We start from the raw sequence: 19,325 nt of genomic DNA on the forward strand, positions 1-19,325 counted from the left end.
GCTCAAGAAATCCATGTCGAATGCCAGTCACTTCCTGATTTTTATTAAATAAAAATATTCCCTTTAACTGAAGGAACAGATTTTGCTGGTAGTGGCTTTCTATATTCTGTCAGGATTTCAGCAGAAGCTGTTCAATAACACTGCGAACAAAACTCAAAACTTTCAAAGCTGTATACAAAACACTGTCACTGTAGAAAATATTTCTATCTGGTGTGCATTTCAATTTCTGTAGGTAAGTCAGTTTCTATTCCTTGCAAAAAGCAACAATATTGTTTCCTATAGCACTATTTTTCTGCCATCAGCAATGAATGTGACACTTCAAAATGCATCCCGGAAGTTAAGTCTTATCTACCAACACATTTACCTCTGCCAGCCTCACTCTGTGGCTTGTTATAAAACAAGAACTAGTTGGATGGACTCTTAAAGAGAAGAACAGCTTCTTTCAGCTACTCTTTTAATGCCAATTTCTGTCACAATCCATCCCCAGGTATAAACAGCCTAAACTCCACCTGCACTGTAAGGATGCAGATACGACCAACAACTAAAGGCCGATAGTGCTTCAGGCCTTCAGTTAATTTTTGTATTTGGAAAACAGGATGCACTGAAAATGAATAATAATTCAATGTGAGCCTAATTCAGTATCAATAAGGCTATTTCCTTCTTCAGAACAATGGCTGGCATTTTCTATCCCCAACAGGCAATCATTTTTTAGCAATGGCATGTCCCCAGAATGCCACAGAACATTTCACAACTGCTTTGCACATAAAATCAATCATTTTCCATGCCCAGTTGTCCCACCACTGGCTCTCCCAACTGCTGCTCTTTGAGCCCTTCACTCAGTCTGGCTTTTATTGTATGCCTTCTCAGTGTTTTCTTCACAAACAAATGAGTGGCCAGGAACACCAACATTAGACAAGGAGGGATTTGAACTTTGTTCAGCAAGTCAAAGAGGATAGAAGCCTGGACTATTACAGTTTGAGAGTCCTCTTCTAACTCTCTAGTGCCTAAGCGGTTGAGTGTGGGAATTAAAAATGTCACAGGAAGGACAGTTGGGCCCAAAGAATTACATTCCACAGTAGGATTTCCACCCAGCCTGTCTTCAAAAACTCCAGTGATAAACAACTCACAGCCTCCTTGGGCACCGTATGTCAAAAGCTTAGTATAGTCCTAGAAAGTGTCTTTCCTAGTGTCAAGTCCACATAATCCCTGTGGAAGAACAAACCAATCTAGAAGAGACAGAAGGTCCTGAAGATCAGGTGCATTTCACAAAGTAATTAGTCACCAACAGGGAAAACCTACAGCTACACTCAGCTTCAAAAAGGACGCAACAGGAGATTTCCTTTTGTACCAGCAGAACAAGACCAATGCCTCTGACAGATGTGTGGGCACCATACACACAAATTGTAACTCTAATCTACAAATCACTCAATTCCATGTTTAGAAGTTCCTTCCCATATATAACACATTCTGAATCAGGGTTGCTTGTCAAACTAGCAAATGCTGCAGTCAGCAGCCTTCACACTGGAACCTGTATCCAATCTCCCAGATTGTTTTCTCTAGTGGTAGTTAGTGTCATAATTCATTTTTATCTAAATTCTAGCTGGCTATGAGGCTATTTTTCACCAAGTTTTCTCTCAAGTCTCTTCTTATCTAGGCTCCAAAACTACCTCCCTGTCTCTTCAGAGTGACTGCTTGCTGCCAAAACATCTCCCCCATGCATAAAACTTCTTTATCACCTCTAATGTTTACTGTTCTTAATTTTCAAGTCTTCCAGCATCTTCTCCAGCAGCTAATAAAATTCTATTGTTGGCATTAACACTAGGCCTTTGCAAGGAAAGTTCCCCAAGCAGGTTAGTCTCATTTTGAGAAACTCGACCTGGGTACCACTGAGGCTGCAAGTCTCTGCAACACACCAGTGTGTTTTCACTCTAACTGGTCAAATAAGCTGAACTTGTAGCCAATGCTGTTATACATTTAGGCTCAAAACACTACTGATGATTGATCACCCCAGTGGTTTGCTCTCACCTTCTAGGTTTTGGTCCCTTTATATTAGCTTTCTATGACTAATCTTGCAGAACATATCCACTTGTAAAAATATCTGTGGAACTGGCAAATGTAAAAGCAACAGGTATAAAAGTGCATTTTGACAAAGCAGTTTGAGTAGTCATGCCAGCAATCTCTGCCTAATAGTTTCTGACAGGATGCAGTAAGAGAAAGGAGATCTCATATGAATAATGATTCCAATAAAAGTCAGCCAAATCACCCTGACAGATTTTGAGTTATTTACACACTCAGCAGACCAAAAGCTATTTACACCAGTCGCCATGCTTCCACTCATTTAGCCCACAATTCAAATAAGTTACAACCCTTTATACACATATTTAAAAATAAACTAACAGCACAGTGGCACAGTAAGGAGGCCAAGAGAGTAGAAAGAAAAGGTCATTAAGACTCAAGAGCAGGGAAAGAACAAGTGGGCTCTAGGGGTAGATATCCCCTTAAATTTCCTGTATATCCATCCAAATCAGAGAGATGCTGAAATGCATGGGGATCTCTGTTCTGAAAAGGGAACCATCCACACATTGTCTGTAGCTTATCCCCACAAAGTCAGCAAACCTCGAACAGCTCAAGAACTTAAAAGAAAAGGAATAAAAGCCAATTTGTGGCGAGTTGGCAGGAGGAAAAATAAGAAGCAAACTGTTCAGATTAAAAACGTGAGATGTCTTTTTCTTTTGCCAAGTGAACCGAGTCCATACTTAGAAGACAAATTTTTATACATTAGCCCTCCAGAGCTCATCTGCCTCTTTCTTTTTTATCCACTCTTGGATTTAAAATGGCAACACTTCAGATCTGCACCAGAGTTAGGGACAATGGGATCAGGCCAGTTCAGTTTCAGTTGAACATAAACCAGCTCTGATAACTTCAAGGAAACTGAACATTACAACAATCAGATATCCAGAAAGGAGGAATTTAGTGTTGCTTTTTCTTGTTCAAGTCCTGGAGACAGTCTCAGTTGCGTGCAAAATCTGTTCTGCCAGAGAGATGAGGATCTTGGGAACCTTGTAGTAGCCACCTGCACCTGAAGCCCAGGGACACACAGTCCTTTGAGTGATTTCTGCCTCAAGAACAACAAGCCCTAAGAGATTTTGCCATCTGCTGGGAGGCAAGAGCAACCCAGAAAACTGGGGAGGGGGGGAGAAATTTTCCTCCCAACAGCTACTTACTCTTGGCTATTTCCAATATTTCCAACACAGCTCCCTTAACGTAGCCTCTTTTCCCTCACCTCAGCAAATCAAGCACTAAAATAAATGGGAGATTTTGTTCCTCTGCAACAATTCTGCAACTGGCAGCATAATGCAGATGCCAAGCAGCAAGAAGCCCTACTAAAATGTTCTCTTAGAAACCTTACTCTCCCAAAGATAACAAAGATGTAATTTGCACTCTTCACCACTCACACTCATGGAGACTCACCAACAAGGGCAAACACCACAACCTTCGTGTAGCCTGGAGAGAAGCTCAGTCCACGCACGCACTGTGCAGAGGGGCTGCATCCACACTCAAGCAAGTGCCACCCTGGGCTGACACGGACACAAGCTGCAATGCTATGCCCTGCACCACCACCAGATCAGACCTCAAACATTGAGCACAGCCAGATCATCCCAATGCTGCACCTGAACTAATAAACTCTGTCTCTCAGCATAGAAAAATCAACCTGGCCCTGATGGTTTGCCCAAACAATTGCCCTGTTTCTGTTTCCAAAACTGGCTTGTCCTTCTCTACACCATACTCTGCTATGCTCTCACTGTAGAAATATCATGACTGGTACAAAGATTTGCCCCTAAATGATACAAGTAGTGCAGTCTACAACAGAGTTCAAGCACCCTTGTTCTGTCCATCCAAAATATTTATATACTCGGCCATGTTGGCTGCTGCCACAATCCTTCACCACTTTTGCCTGTTTCACATACAATGGCTGATCGCTCCAGCTTTACACCCATGCACGGTCTCAAACAGAAGAAAAATTGAAGGTGAACGTGCTGTGCTAACTGACCTCGGCATCCCAGCACTGGGCTACAAGTGCTTGCACACTTTTCTCTCCAGGAGAGAATTTAACGCTTGGATCTTCTGTGTCTCAAAGGAGCATGGAGCGAATTTTCAAAACATTCAACACTGGCCTCCTCCTGAAGTCAACCCCCTGCAAGTTCAGCAGGAGCAGCAGGGCAAATCAAGAGTCATGAAACTTCATGTTAAACTTTTTCTGGGATTTTCCCAGAAAATAGCAGGTAATAAACCAGAAATTTCTTCTTTTATCTGTTCTCACTTTAACTCTCTCTTCTCTGTCCAGCACAGATGGGGCTTTGGAGGTAGGCAGGACTTAGATAAGAAACAGTAAGTGCTGATTTAGAGGAAAGTGAGTCCTTCTGAATACAAACTGCTCCTTTCCATGAGCACCCTTCCTGTCCTATTCAGTCTTCTCTCTTCAGCCACTACAGAGATGTTCCATCAAAGAGCACAACTTGCAGTCATTGTGACTGATCACTCCCTCTCAGTGAAGGATTCAGGTTAAATCAAAGCCAGCTGCCGTAGAGAGGGGCAGGCAGCTAAAAGAAGTTAAACAAAATAATAATAAAAAATGTCATCTAGAACCTACATAGATAGGAAATCTACTCTTGTGTTTCAAATAAATAATTCTAAGGTATTTAAGCCTCACACACAGAAAACAATTTTGTAATTTTTTTTTTAAAGTCATCCTCTTGCACTGTTGTTCTGCCCTAATAACTCTGAAATGTGCTACTCATCTCTCCCAGTTAAATATCCTGTTTCACAAGCCCACTCCTAGATATCTGAAACTGCACAGCATTTCTATCTAGCTTTAGGCATCTAGCATTCCAAAGAATTAATATTTAAACTTATTATAAAGGAATGGGGATTGCATTAAACATGTAGTATTTAGGAAAACATTCATACCAATAAACTGCTGTGTTGCTTGTCTGAAGCACATTTATCATTCTTTAAACTCAAAAGAAAGATTATGCTCCAAAACTGACACATGCATCTATTTTCCTTTTAATACAGCCAAGACTTAGATAGGATTAGGGAGTGGAAGCTATCAAATTTCAATTTTAACAATACACTTAAAATTATATTATCTTTCTTTGCCTAGGGGACTGCTGACTTCAGTATTTAAGCGACTTAACCATAGCAAATTGTGAAAAAGCAGTGAATCACAGCACTTATTTTTAATAATCCTAGACCCCCTACCCCTTCTTGGGAAGCGCCTCATGTTAACATTTTTATACATATTACTGCTCTTATATCTCTTGATTATAGATAAATGCATAAAGAAACTCTAACCTGCTACAAGACATCACTAATTGGTATTTTTCCTCTTATATAGCCTTTGATTTACACCTCACATACGTTCTCCCAAGCCAGCACGTGTAATTTATTTAGAGCACTGGAAGGCAGGCGAAATACATCATCTACTGTTATACAACCTTCTACAAGGTATTAAAATACCAGGCCCCTGGAGACACACTTCATATAGTTCAGCAAGTTCCAAAATAAACCAAACCACCAACCCCCTAAGCACTTAAAACAACAATGGACATCTGTATTAAAAAGTTAGTTTTACTGTATTTGATGATGTCGCCTTAGTGTCATTTTTCCCTCTGGCTAACATGCAAACAACATGTAAGAATGTATTTGCTTTCTCCTCATTGTAAAACAACTAACAACTCTAGAGCTCTCACAAAGCCCTCTTATCACACACGTAAATGCCAGAAGTAAGTGTAGTTTATGATGTTTTGCATTCGTTTAACCCTTAGAATTAATGTGATGCCATAGGCTCAATCGCAGTGCTCCTTGCCAATCCATTCGATAGAATAATCCCATATACATTCATATGTAATGATGGAAAAGTCAGACATAATTATTAGAGTTAAAGCAGAACAGTTCCTTTAAATTAAAAGATCTTAAGCACTTTCAGTTGATTGAGATCAACCTTGTAATGGTCAAAACCTTAAAATAACCTAAAATACATAATTTTGATCTATTTCCTACTGCAGCTCTGGCAATGTCTCATCTGTTTTACAAGCAGTCCTCTGTCTACAAATAATCATTAACAATCATTTCATATAGTCAAGCTAATGACTGTAATAAAAAAAAAATAACTCTTTGTTCCAGGTAACCAGTGAAGCACAGATTCTCAGAACAGAAAGTTCAGGCTCCAATCGAGATTTCACATACAGGGTGCCAGAAATGTAATAGGAGGGGAAGGAAAAAGGGGAACTCTTTGCCTCTATTCTTCAAAGCCTGTGCAGAAAGGTAGTGCCGCGGTAGTCTGCGCTGATGGTTATCTGAATGGAGGGACCGGTCCTTGCTTTTCTTTACACGCCCCATTTACAGGCAATAAAACGGCCGGAGTGGTTTTAACTGGTCGTTCTATGTCACTGTAACGCTCCCTGCTCCCGGCAGAAGATAACAGCTGTGCCATATTCCCAAACACATACTTTTGCTATTGTTTGCACATTTGTAGGGCAAGATTACGCTGTACCACAGTCAGTGAGCACTGCCCTTGCTTTGGAACCCTGTATTCCGAGTTACAGCAGTGTGCTGGGAAACAACGTTGGGTGGCTGAGGGGAAAAAAAGAGCAAACAAACACCAGTCTATTAAAAGCCGTTTCAGGCACTGTGAAATGATTACTAGATTGCATGCCTGGTTCAAGCTTGTTGACATACAATGATAGAAATCTGGAGTGCAAAATGGAGTGGTTTACATCTATTTTCCCTCTCCAATTACCCTGCCATCAACATCTTCAACAGTTCTAAAATCACTAAACAGCAGAATTTCTAGAATAATGGTAATTATGGTACTTAGCATGGAAATTATATTCACAGTACTACAGATTTCTCTTCATAGTCCATACGTTATTCCACTTCCCGACTTACAGATGGATTTAACAGAAACTTGTTATTTGTTCTACAAGCTTTTCCCTGTACACAGGAAAAATAACTTCTGTAATATTAGGATTGAAATACTGACCCAGCTAAAGGTAGTGGCAAGACTCCTACTGATATTAATAATTTAGGGTGAAATTTTGTCCTTCTTATTCAATAAAAAAAACAAACCATTTTATTTCAATGAAGCGGTACAGTCTCCTAGAAGACACTCACTTGAAATTTAGCAGTTTCACTAATAAAAAGAATCTTGAAGCACTCCCAGAGTATAATCTCAAAAATACTAAGAATCCTCAGCATGCACTTAACAGTTTATGTGTATACAGGGTTGAACTCTAAGATACAAATAATGTATTCAGTTACATCTAAATGATCATTTAGAATGCTCTATGTCCAAAATTTTGTAGTTGATGAGACTGCTCACAGAACAGTAATGTACATACTTAACCACTTGCAAGATGTAGAGGTTTTTTTCTTACTATAAAAGAAGAAAGGATATTTTTTTCTTCTCATTCCACTTAGCCCAGTAGATAATAACCTCCACTACTGTAACATTTTAAAGACAGAACAAGTAATTTCTTATTTTTAACTTCTACTCCTTCAAACAGAACTCAAATCAAAAATTTTCTTCCAATGATTAGACTTATTTCCTTTAATCTTGCATTATCTGTTATTCCATGTAATTCTACACAATATTAAAATAGATACAACATTTATTCTCTTCAGCTTTTCCAATAGCTGTAGTTTTTTCATGAAGCAGAAAGAGGTTTTTGCTTTTACTTTACAAGTACTGAATGCCTTTATATGACTGATTGATCATTAGATCTCCTGGCTTGTATTTGCTAAATACTCTCTACTACAATGGATTTAATTATTAGATACAATTAAACCTCTTTTAAATTAAATCCGTGGAAGTCCCATCTTCAATTCAGTGACTGATTTTGCAATACAAATCATTAGAACTTCCTTCAGTAGCAAGTAACTGGAAGTTATTTGCCTATTCAAGACAAGCAAGCATTATAGCCAGCTTAAGGGAGGAGAGGACAGTCACAATTTATTCCAAATGAATTTATGAACACATTCTCCAATTTGCAGTTTCTTCTCCTTTCTCCCCTTACAAAATAAAATTAGGCAAAAAAAAAAAAAAAAGACCATGAAATAAAAATACAGTTCTGTAACTGCACACTTTGTTCAAATAAGCCTTTAAACTCCTTTTTGCAGCAGAGAGCTCAACTGCAGCAAGCAAGGGAACTAGAGTGAAAATAAGAAATAATTATTTCTACGGCTCTGCATAAAACTCAAAGTTTAGAGATCACCACACCAGTGAACCTGTCCCTGTCTCCTTATCAGCTCATATCATATTTATCAGCCCTAGGCAGTCACACTTGCTCCAGTGGGATAATTCAGGTGAACACAGATAAGATGTAAGGAAGAAAATGGCAGGATCAGGTCCAAGATGAGTCAATTCACCTAATAAGTCATATAACCAAAGAATATGCTTTTGCTCAAGATCACAACAGTATCAGCTGTTACTTTCACAAGGACAGTCCTGATAACCAAGGAAATAGTCACAGGGGGATTAAATGGCAAGATTTACCCCTCCTTCTCAACAGTAGAAGGAAATTAATACATTTCAATACATCGGTTGTATGTCTGCTGAAAGCAGCTACAGTTAACAACAAACAAAAAAAAAAAATCCAACCCGTTTTCTCCTTGTCTGAACAAAACATACTCTCAACAAGGAAACATCCAACTAGTGCAACTTGACCAGCTTATTGTTTTGCCCACTGTAAGTTAATATCTGAAGTGGTTGCTGCAAAGGTCCAGGCCATTTGGATGATTTCCCAGTGGCACAGCTAACAGGATAAATCTCGTCATTTCTACTGAGTCATGAATTAGGTACACTGAACAAAACTGGAAAAGAATGAAAAGGAGAAATGTTTCCTGGTAACAGCCATACTCAAAGTCATTTAGAAACTGAGATATTTGGCATCTTTATCGATTACTCTTTTGTCACCACTAAAGCCTTCCCAAAAGCTTCTTCCCTGTAGACAATAAGTATTTTGCCCTGTGTTACTTTCAAAACTGTAATAGCGTGGCATGAAATTCAACGACATGGAACCAAACCCACAGAATCCCAGGAAAACACTGTAAAATGGACTTCATACCTTATAGCACAGTTATCCTATGCCAAATGCCTCTAAAAAGCAGTGTCTGTATGCAAATATTCTGCCCTGTGACACATGGGGAGATTAATGACCAAGAAAAGTGTGGTGCCTATCACAGCCAGCCACAGCAGAAGGGGTTGGCTGGGTGAAAACTGGACATTTATTTTAAACAGCTCCCAAACAGAACAAAACATGAAGCACATTTCCAAAATACCTGTATTTTTGGCAAACAACCAACAGCTCCATCCTGCAAAGTTTAGACCCAAATGATCTGATTCCCAGAAATAATGCTCACCACCACCCCTCAAGTTTCTGTTTGGCTGTTCATGAAAGTCCAAAAGACTTGCTCAGGCACAGAAGCATTTTGCAGGGTCACAACTTAAAACACTGTGAAGCAGCAGAGTAACACCACAGACACATTACAACAGCAGGATACTTCTTCCCCATTGTGATTACTTCAAAGCTGCCCTTTTTATTAGTAGAGCAGTGTATCATTGTGATTCATTCTTTTCTTGAAAAAAAAAATTAAAAAGTAGGGCTTGTTTAGGAAGAAAAACCTTATAGGCAACTATAAAAATTGGTTTTGCTCTTGTTAGAGAGCGTCTTTTACGCTCCCTACTTGCAGCTTTCAACTGTGGATAAACCAAAACCAGGAGGCACATTCTGTAACCTAACCCAGACTGCAGAGGGAATTACTGGGTACATGGCACTCTGGGGCTGGAGAATAGGAGATGCACGGCACGATGGTCTGAAATTAAGCTGTCATCAGTTTCCTCCCCAAAACCTTTCACTGGGTAAATCTGAATGTTTCCCTCATTCCCATTTCTTAGCTTTATCTTGGTATATCACATCCACATGCAGCTATCCCAGTCCTTTATCTTCAAGAGAGAACCAGGGTTGGTGGGAGATGGTTTGCACTGCTCCTTGAAAGAGCAGCAGCTTTCCTGTCTGCAGCACAGCCCACTTTAGATACACTCTTTTTGTGAGTTAGAGAACAGTGAGCACTCTAAAATGCCCCAGTGGACATTAAAGCACTTGCTGACACTGTCCAAGTCAGAAGGAGCAGCACATCCCGCACATTTTAAATCAGACTCAAAATTTTACTTTAACTTTTACTTTCCCTAACTCCTCCTGAAAATGTCTTCTCAGAGAGAGGGGAAAAAAAAAAAGGCAAAACCAAACAAAAAACCCAACAAACAAACAACAGAAATTCACCAAAAAAACTCAGTGTTGACATCTTTAGAAAGATCCAGCATTATCCATAAAATCATCCTGCTCAGTTAAATGAACCCTATCTTGCCCATGGATACCTCCTACTTACTCCCATGACTCAAGTCACCCATACACTGAAGCAACCACAAGGTAACACCCTAGACAGAAAACACATTAAACAAAAACAGCAACCAAACTTAAAACACCTTTTTTTTTTTTCCCCCCCAGTGGTGAAAATGGGAAATTGATCTGTCAGGAAAGATGAATTAGCAACCTTCTCCCATGGCCACCTACATCTACTATAAAAGACCAAAGTGAACACAAAATTACACTTTTTCTCTTTCCCTCTCTACACTCCTCCCCTCTGCAATAGCAAGAGGGATATGCATGAAAAGAGGGCTAAATAGCTCAAAGGAAAAAAGAAAAAAAAAGTGTTTCAACAGTCTGCCTCACAGGGAAATGTATGGGCAGGATTTTATGCTGGCATGAACCGTGTCAAGTGGCACCAACCTCACCCGTGGCACCAACAAGGGACTCAAACACCCCCTGAGTCCCTTTCACAGGCAGCAGCGCAGCAGTACTAGAGCTTGTAGCTCTCCCTTCATACTCTGTGAATCCTCCTTCTCCCCCCTCCAAACATGAGTCTGCGTAACAGACCTTCATTTCATTCCTGCCAAACATTAACAACCTTTTTTTTTTTTTTAAATCAAGAGAGAAGAATTGCAGCATTAACAAACAGAAAAATAAAAAAGGTAATTTATAACCTGCTGCTCTGCTCTGTCTGTATTCAGTGGTGATGAACAAACACATCCTAGAGTCTGCAGGACAGACCTAGCACAGACTGAGGTGTTCATTAACATAACTTCATGGCAATGAAAGGTGCCATCACCCTAGGTAACAAGCTCACAAAAGAAAATGTCACTAGTCCAAGGGCACACAGCCTACTTTTAGTTTTCAGAAGAATGGGCAGAACTGGAAAAAATCCCACTGAGAACAGTCTTACACCGACAAGACAATTGCATGTACATGTATAAAATAGAGAATGAGAATGGACTGATAAGAGAAAAAAGACAATTACCTTTCTAAAATTAAAGAAAACATTGTCTTACTGTAATAACCTTAGGTGAACATATGTCTCTGCAAGTGACTTAGTAGCATAAAGGAATGCTTCAATTCCCTCTGAGCCCATTCAGTGATACCTTAGAGGGATTATTTTAAAACTGAATTTCAGCCCAGTTAACAAGTTCTAGTTTAAAAGCTTAATTAATAGATTTTTAGTAAGCAATTTCTGACCTTACTTCAGTGCCACTTCTTTAACAATGGACAGCTGAAAATCAGGCATTTGTTAACTAGCAGAATGTGACCTTCCGGGCACCAGGAGTTCCCAAGTCTGAGGATTCACCGCCTGAATCCAGCATTTGTAACACTTCCTTGAAATACAAAAAACCAAGCAACCATGGTGAAACTGCTGAAAATAAGAACCAGGCATTTATTGTCAGCCAGGCATGCTCACAAACACCCCACACGCACTCCGTGGCGCAGGACAGACCAGCCCAGTCTTCAGCACCAACCCCAAAACAACCACCTCGGAGACGCGACCGCATGAGCAGCACCCGCTCAGCACAACTAATGAAGATGCTGGTCTCAAGATTTTTAAAATATTGTTAAGACACACTCAGCTTCACACCGGCAAAGCACAGTCTGGTTTATCCTCTGCCTCCAAGGTGCACAGGAAAAAAGTTTTAAAGCTTGAAGTCAAATAAACAAGTTAGAAAACACAACGAAGACCAAAAGGAAGGGGAGGGAAAAAGGCTTGTTACGTTTTTATTTGTTTGGTGAATAGGTTTTTGGTGGTGATAGTGTTCAGTTCATGCATTTTTAAACTCACCCTTCACGCTTTGATGTTTCTGCTGCTGGAAATAATCTTTCGAGCCTCTAGCGCATCGCAGCTCCTGCGCCCTCGGCAGAATCGGAATCCTCTCGAATATGCTGGGTCTTTTGGGGATGAAATCTAGCAGAGGTGCTGACATTTCAGGGGGGCTCTGCTGAGGCTCCGTGTGGTCACTGCCGTTGCTGACAGATACTTTAAAGGACATCTGAGGATTCAAATGAGATTTACCAGCGCCGGGACGAGTCACCCGCGGCAGATCCTTCTGAGGCGCTCCTTGGCATTTGTCGGTCACCTCGACGCGGGCGCTGCCTTTCTGACCCGCGGCGAGCTCACAGTGCATGTCCGCTTGCGGCTGCTGCCAGGGCCCTCGCCGCTCTCCTGCACCGAGCGGCACACGGGCTGTCAGCGCGGGCGGCCGCCCCGGACCCGCTGCCTCAGCCCCCGCCTCAGCCCTCAGCTGCTCCCGCCTCAGCCCCGCGCCGCCAACGGCCGATAACGGCCGCGCGTGAGGCGGTGCAGCCCGCAAACCTCAACCCCGCAGCCCTCAGCCCGCTGCTCTCAGCCCTCACCCCGCAGCACCCGCCCGCTGTCTCACACACACCGGCCGGACGGAGGATGACCCGGGGCGCTCGGACCCCCGGCGGTGGCTCGTCCGTGAGGGACGGGGCGGCCGGTGCCGCGCGTCGGCTTCGCTCCCTCTCTAGGCAACACCGCCGGGCTGCTCGTAGCCGCTCCCGGGAAGGCGAGCGCGGCCGGGAGGGGCGGGGAGAGGGCCCGGCACACAGGCGGGTTGTTTGGAGGCCGGTGCCTTTCAGCTGAGGCATCCGAATAGCGGCCGCCCCGGCAACCACGGACGCGGTGGCAGAGTGGGTTCGCCACCGCCGGGTTCACGGCGGCCCCCGAGTCACCGGTCCCAGAGGGAGGGAGGGAGGGAGGGAGGGGGGAGAGCCCGGCCGGGCGCGGTGACAGCCGCGCCCCCGCGCTCCTACCTGGGAGGGGCCGCCCGGGGGGACGCGCTGCCCGCCGGCTCCCGCCGCCGCGCCGGGCGCACGGGCTCAGCCCCGCTCCCCCGCCACAGGGCCGGCTGCCAGAGCGCAGGCGGCCCGGACCATTACCCTGGCGCAGCGGCGGGGCCAGTCGGGGCGGGCAGGGGGAGGGCTGTGCCGCCGGGGCCGCCCCTCGGGGTTTGACAGCGGGGTCCGCCCGCGGGCCTGGTGCGGCCGCCCGTCACGGAGCACGGCAGGGCGATCGACGGTCCTCCGTGCTTGTGGGGGCCCGTGGGCTAGAGTCAGCCTGGGAATAGGTGCGCCCCGGGTCCCCACCTTCCCGGTGTCCACCCCGGTGGGGAGAGTCCCTGCAGTTGACCACTTGCTTCCCAAGAGGTCCACGATTTTCCCTCCCGCGGCCCCGCGGTCATAGGCCTGGACCCTTTCCCTTTGCCCGCGGTCGTCGAGGATCCTTATGCCTGTCCCCAGGCAATCTGCTCAGGCATGCGGCTGCCCCGGCACCGCACATCCACAAGCCAACCCGCCACTGAACAGCTGGCAGTGCCCTATAAACAACTTGTGTGCGAAAGCCACAGCCACTGCAGCATGTCACGGAGGAGAGAGCAAAGCCTTGCCAAGGACAGGGGCTGGGAAGCAGGAGATGTGTTGGAGGTGGGTACAACGTGGCCAAGACATCTCTCTGGTCACACAGTTCCAGCTGCATTCAGTGCTTCAGTCTATGGACATGCATCGTTCCCTGCCTGCCCTACAGGTGCAGGAGCTGGCCCGTGCCTGCAGAGACTATTAAGCTAGCTCAGAGCAAGCACCATAACACAGTGACATTTGCGCTGGCTCCTCCTGGGCCAGCTTGGGTCTGGAAGCAATCTAGTTGGGTTTATTAGCTTGGGCCTGGTTCCAAGCGAATGCAGGCTGAGCCACAATGTGCAGCTTTGCACCAGCGAGCTGTACCAGCCCACACTTTTTTGGCTCAGGGATGTCTGCACCCTGCTGCCCTACATGCTGCTGTCAGCACAGGTGCAGCACAGCAGGTCTGTACCACACCAGGGCAGCTCAAAGATAGGAGAGACTTGGAGGCAGTCCTGATTTACATGGGTATAAATCAGACAGACATCTGGCTGGAAATCCTGCTTGTTCACAGCAAAACTAAAGGAGAGGCTTGGGAAATTTAGCACAAGGAGGAGGGACAGCTACTGAACTGGCATCTTGCTACACCCCTCCTGAGAAGCATCCCGCAGCGAGACAAGAGATCTTCATCTTCTTGTAGCACAGATGCTGCACAGAGTGCCTCACTCACAGTTTTATCCAACCCTTAATAACATCTGCCACGCTGCAGTGTACAGAGTACAGGAATGGTCAGGACAGGAGGGCATGACTTTTTCTTGGCAAATGCTATGAATGTTGTGGATTTAGTGGGAGGGAAACAACTCTCAATAAAAGATACAAGATCTTGAGATAGAACAAGTAGTTCTGGGAGAAGCAGTACTAATGACGCTCATTTGCAATGCCTCTCCTCATTCCTGCCTAGCGTGGATGACCTGAGGTCTACCAAGGAAGGAGCTTGCCAGCCTTTCCCCTCAATAATGGCAGTAATAGGGTATTTTTCTTCTGTAAGGCCACATCTTAAATTGTCAGAAGTTAATAACTGTCTGTCAAATGTGGTTGAAAACTGGTAAATGTCCTCAGAATATGTTAGTGGGAACAAGAAGCCACAAAAAGGGAGAAAATCCCCACCTTACCTGTATGGGAAACAAAACTAAATATCAACTAGCTGGCACAAATACTGAATTGGAATGATGATACCATAAGGATTTATGAAAACAAAGTAAAAATATTCAGTGTACATTATCATACCACCTCTCAGTGCTCTGCTAACCTACACCCCCATCTCCCAGTCCCATCCGTTCGTGAGGCCCACAGGACCAAGCTGTTCTTTCTCTTTGATTTGGAAATGCTAAAGGCACCTGGCAGTACTACTACAAGCAGTAATTATTTAAGACACAAATACGCTGTGGCGACAGTCTAAACCTCAGCTGACATGAAGAGGCAGTAAAATTTACTGAGGGAAATATTATTCCAGAATGCAGTGTAACCAGAGAAATCCCGCTGCTTCCAGTGCAGGAAATAAATAGCATTTAGGTGGATCCTGAACATGGGCTCATCTTATGCAAATTATTACAGCTATATTGATACATGCTGCCCAAATATCTAGAGGGAGTTTCCTAGAAAACAGGTAGTCTTGGATATACTGTGTACCTTCCTGGAGGGATTTTCTTTTGTGGTTAGGGATTTCCCACAGAAAGCTCGTTAACCCTTATCACTACATTTTGTTCCTGAGGTCGTGTGCGTCCTGCTCTGAACGGCTGCTTCTTTCTTTTTATCACCAATATCCAGAACTTTCTGCAAAATACCGGCAGGTGCCGCCACTGGCTCAGCAATCGTCCAGGGCTGGGCTGTTCCATGGGCAGGAGCGGGCACGGAGCAGGCACCCTCTACAAGCCAGGAAAGGCTTGGGCTGAAGCCCATCACAGCTCCAACAGCACAGAGGGCAAAGGCCCTTCACACCGAGATGAATTTCTCTGAGGCAGATTGTCTCACAGCAATACAGACCTCATAGCTCAAGCTGCAGGTCCCCATATTCCTCCCATGGGAAATGAGGCCCCATGGACTCACACCTGCGCTCAGAGCACTGTTTCCCTCAGGTTTGAGTGAGGCATTTGTTCCTGTAGTTAGTTCTTGTATTTGCTGGGACTATGCAGCTGGGGCTGCCCAGCCCTGGCAAGAGAAACAGGTGGTGGATGGACATTCTCCTCCAGACCTGGATGTGGCTGATAGAGACTTGACTCCTAGAGCTGTTCCAAAACAATTACTTGGTTCCTCTGGCAAGTCCACAGACATGGAAAGAACAAGTGCTGGGAGAAACAAGTGTTTGTTGAATAACTGTACTAATGCAAGAGTTAAGTAGTCCCTTTTCTCTCCCTACTGAATCAGAGGACACTTCATATGTTTTGGTTCTGGAACAAAGGCCAAGCAAGTGCAATCGTGGCTGCTAAGACTATTCCATGCCCTGGGTCACCATGACTTTGCTGCATTCATGAGCTGTACAGCACACACTGATTCACCCAATGTTGTCACTACATCCATGAGCTAGATGGGTGTCTCCCTCTTTGTGTCCTTGTGAAAACCAGTCATTGGCCTCTCTCCCCCACAACAGCAATAGTCTGCCCTTAGGAGAACGGGGGGAAGATTTCTCTATATTAGCCTTCTTGTTCAACATTCTTGGTTGCCAAGGGCTGTGGTCATAGGTCATGGCATGGCCCACAGTTAGGCCTGTTTGCTCTTCTCTGTTAATGATGTCACCATCACCAAAGCAAACCTTTCAGTTGAGGCAGACAGGCCATCTTCAGCCCCTGAAGCTAGTCCCTGCTTCGAGTCACATATGAAAGGTGGGGTTGCAATTTGGTATAAAAAACATCCAGAGGAATGAAACTGCTTGCCTGAATATCCTCTCACTAGGTGAAGTGGATAGGACACAGCTGCTAAGTAACCAGAGACTTTCGCATCTGCCCATTCAGTCCTAGCTGGTGACCAAAGAAAGAGAAAACAGGTAGTAGTCTAAGGCTAGTTTGGGCCACAGTGAAATTGTACCAGTAAGGAGAACAAGTTTTAAAAAGTTTGATACATTAGTTTTTCCCTGCTGACACCAGCCATGATCAGATCATTGTCACAACAGTGTGTTCAGGGCCAACAGGTGCTTTTGCAGACACTCAACAACCTCTTTGCTCTGAACAGCCCCTGTGCTCACAGCTGCACAGGCAGAGGCACAGTTTCCTGCCTCGAGAGTGGGATACACAGGAGGACAGTGAGAGATCATCTGTAACAGGAGGGGGGGAAGGACACTGCATGAAGGAGACTCCAGTTCACCAAATGCAGCCTTCAAAGTTCTTTACCTTTGTCAGGAAGCGACGGCTGTAACCGGCCACCGTCACAAACCGGATCGTCGAGAAACTCGGAGCAGCTGAAACCTCCTGTTCCCCAAGCAGTTCTGTGGGAGGAGAGGAATGAAGCAGAACGGATACAGGTAAGGTGAGCTGTGCAGAGCAAACAAGCAGAGGTGAAGTATTAATCTCTAGTTCACATATTGAAATCATCTATTCCAGCAGTCAACAAAATGAGATTTTAAAAGGACACAAATGAAATTGTGAGAACTTTGTGTAACTGCTGCAGTGCAGAGGTGGGAGGTGTTACCATAAGCATTCTGTTAATACTGGGCAAAACAAGCTCTCTTGTGGGAGAATAACAAACTTTATAATAAATAACCTGGTTGCAAAGGAGCTGTCAATTCACACACAGCAGTTTATTTACAAAGGCATGCCAAGTCCAGACCTGTTTTTGTTTTAATTTACTGCACCATAGATAGCAAAAGAGAAACAACCAAACAAAAACTGAGCCAAAGGGATTGTCTCTGTGAGTATGCCTGTTTCTTAGAGATTGCCCATATCCCTTTAAGGCAGCACAAAGCCCTTCTTTATAGTGGTTTGAAAATTACCTCCTAAATTAAGGCAGCAGGGTCAAACTGACCACACATTATCTAGTGATGTACTCAACTATTGCCTCATAACTTACAGATTTGTTTAGAGTTCTTGTAGTTAGAAAAAAGAAATTCCTCAGATCACGCTGACTTATCTTTTAAAAACAAACCTCTTTAAAATAGCGTATTTTGGGAAAACCACACAGTAATCTTGAATCCACCTTTGTCTTGCAGAGACTGCAAGAAACAGCCATCATTTCCAAAAGCCACTGTAACATTACAGATCCCTCCTGCTTCTCCAGTTAATTGGCAGATCATTCCTGTGAACTTTCCAGAAAACACCTCTAAAGAAGGATTCATCCATTCAGGATGTGGTTGTTTACACCTGCAGTTAGTTTCCTCAAGCATTCATCTGTACTATTTCTCTGCATCAGTCCATAAATAGATCCATCTCTCACACCATGCATACACAACACAGGTGGTAAAATAAACTTCACTCATAAACAAACAAACAAACAAGCAAAAACCCCACAGAATAGCACAACTTAAGAACGTTCAGCTTGTAAAATCCAGTCCTTGGCACTGGGATGTGCCAGGACCAGAATTGCTGGTACAAACTCTACTCATGCCTACTCTAAATGACTTACAGAACTGGAGTTATAACATGACCCCCAGTTATTTTGCCTGGAGTTCCATATATTCAATGCACTGAAGACAGTGATTGCTGAAAGAACAGCTAGTTACTCTTCTTTCTGTTTTCTCTTCATTGGCACAGTGTCCGGGCCACACAGTGAATGTATTTACTGAATACCAGCCAAGCCCTGTGCAGAATACAGAATTATTCATTTACTCCAGGGCACTTCTTTGCTTTCCATTACTGTAGCAGCCTACTGATTTGGACACAGACGTTTCGTTATCATCACTGGAGGTGAGAGAGGGTGGGGTTAGGCTAAACCATTTTACAACAGGGGCCCAGAAGCCAAAATCTTCAGTTTGAGTGCTAAACTTGTGACAAAGATCGACTGTTTCCCTCACCCTTCGCTCCAGGTTATTTAGCATTTCCCATCATTGTCTATGGTAAAACTCATTTCCAGTTCCATCGGTTAAATTCAACCCTTAGTGTCCCAAACAGAGCATGCAGAATCTGGGAGACTTGCAAAGTGGCCACCTGTCAAGAGCTGAAGTGCTGCACACGATGTCTGTGCAAAGCACAAAGAGGACAAACCCATTTCTCCCTGGCAGTTTTCAGCTTGCACTAATTACAAGAGTGGACTTTCTCTTCCTAAAACACACCATGGTTGCTGATAAAGCTTTCCCAGAACTGATTGCCAGTGTCTGCAAAGACAAAAGCCCCTCAGTACCCAAATTTGAGATGCAGCCGTGCTCAACCCAAAACTTTGTACCACCCCTGACAAGGTCTTCAGCCTGGACCTGCTCCAAGCAATGACCTCTGCCAGTGTGTTGGGGTTTTAGTTTAGTCTTAGTTTTTTTTCCTGTTAAAGGAATTTTCTTCCATATGCATGTTGCTAGGGGACAAATAGCTGTACTTAAGAAAGACA

The 19,325-nt window shown here is 44.0% G+C and overlaps 1 protein-coding gene across 3 annotated transcripts in view; it reads right to left on the reverse strand.

Annotated features, from left to right (window-relative positions):
- Nucleotides 1-13,286, reverse strand: part of GLIS1 (GLIS family zinc finger 1) — a 181,899-nt gene extending 168,613 nt beyond the window's left edge. For 2 of the 3 annotated variants that reach the window (XM_042030733.1, XM_042030732.1), the window contains exons 1-2: nt 12,833-13,139; nt 12,229-12,609 (exon numbers count right to left, since the gene is read on the reverse strand). In XM_042030733.1, the coding sequence (XP_041886667.1) occupies nt 12,229-12,609; nt 12,833-13,055 (604 nt within the window). In that variant the 5' untranslated portion in view covers nt 13,056-13,139. Of the gene's footprint in view, nt 1-12,228; nt 12,610-12,832; nt 13,140-13,220 lie in introns of those variants that run through there. The other variant, XM_042030734.1, reaches the window with a different exon arrangement.
- Nucleotides 13,287-19,325: the final 6,039 nt, after the last annotated feature.

The sequence above is a fragment of the Corvus kubaryi genome, unplaced genomic scaffold (assembly GCF_017639235.1).
Source record: "Corvus kubaryi isolate FWS band 111438036 unplaced genomic scaffold, C.kubaryi_AGA036_p1.0 37334, whole genome shotgun sequence".
NCBI lineage: Eukaryota > Metazoa > Chordata > Aves > Passeriformes > Corvidae > Corvus > Corvus kubaryi.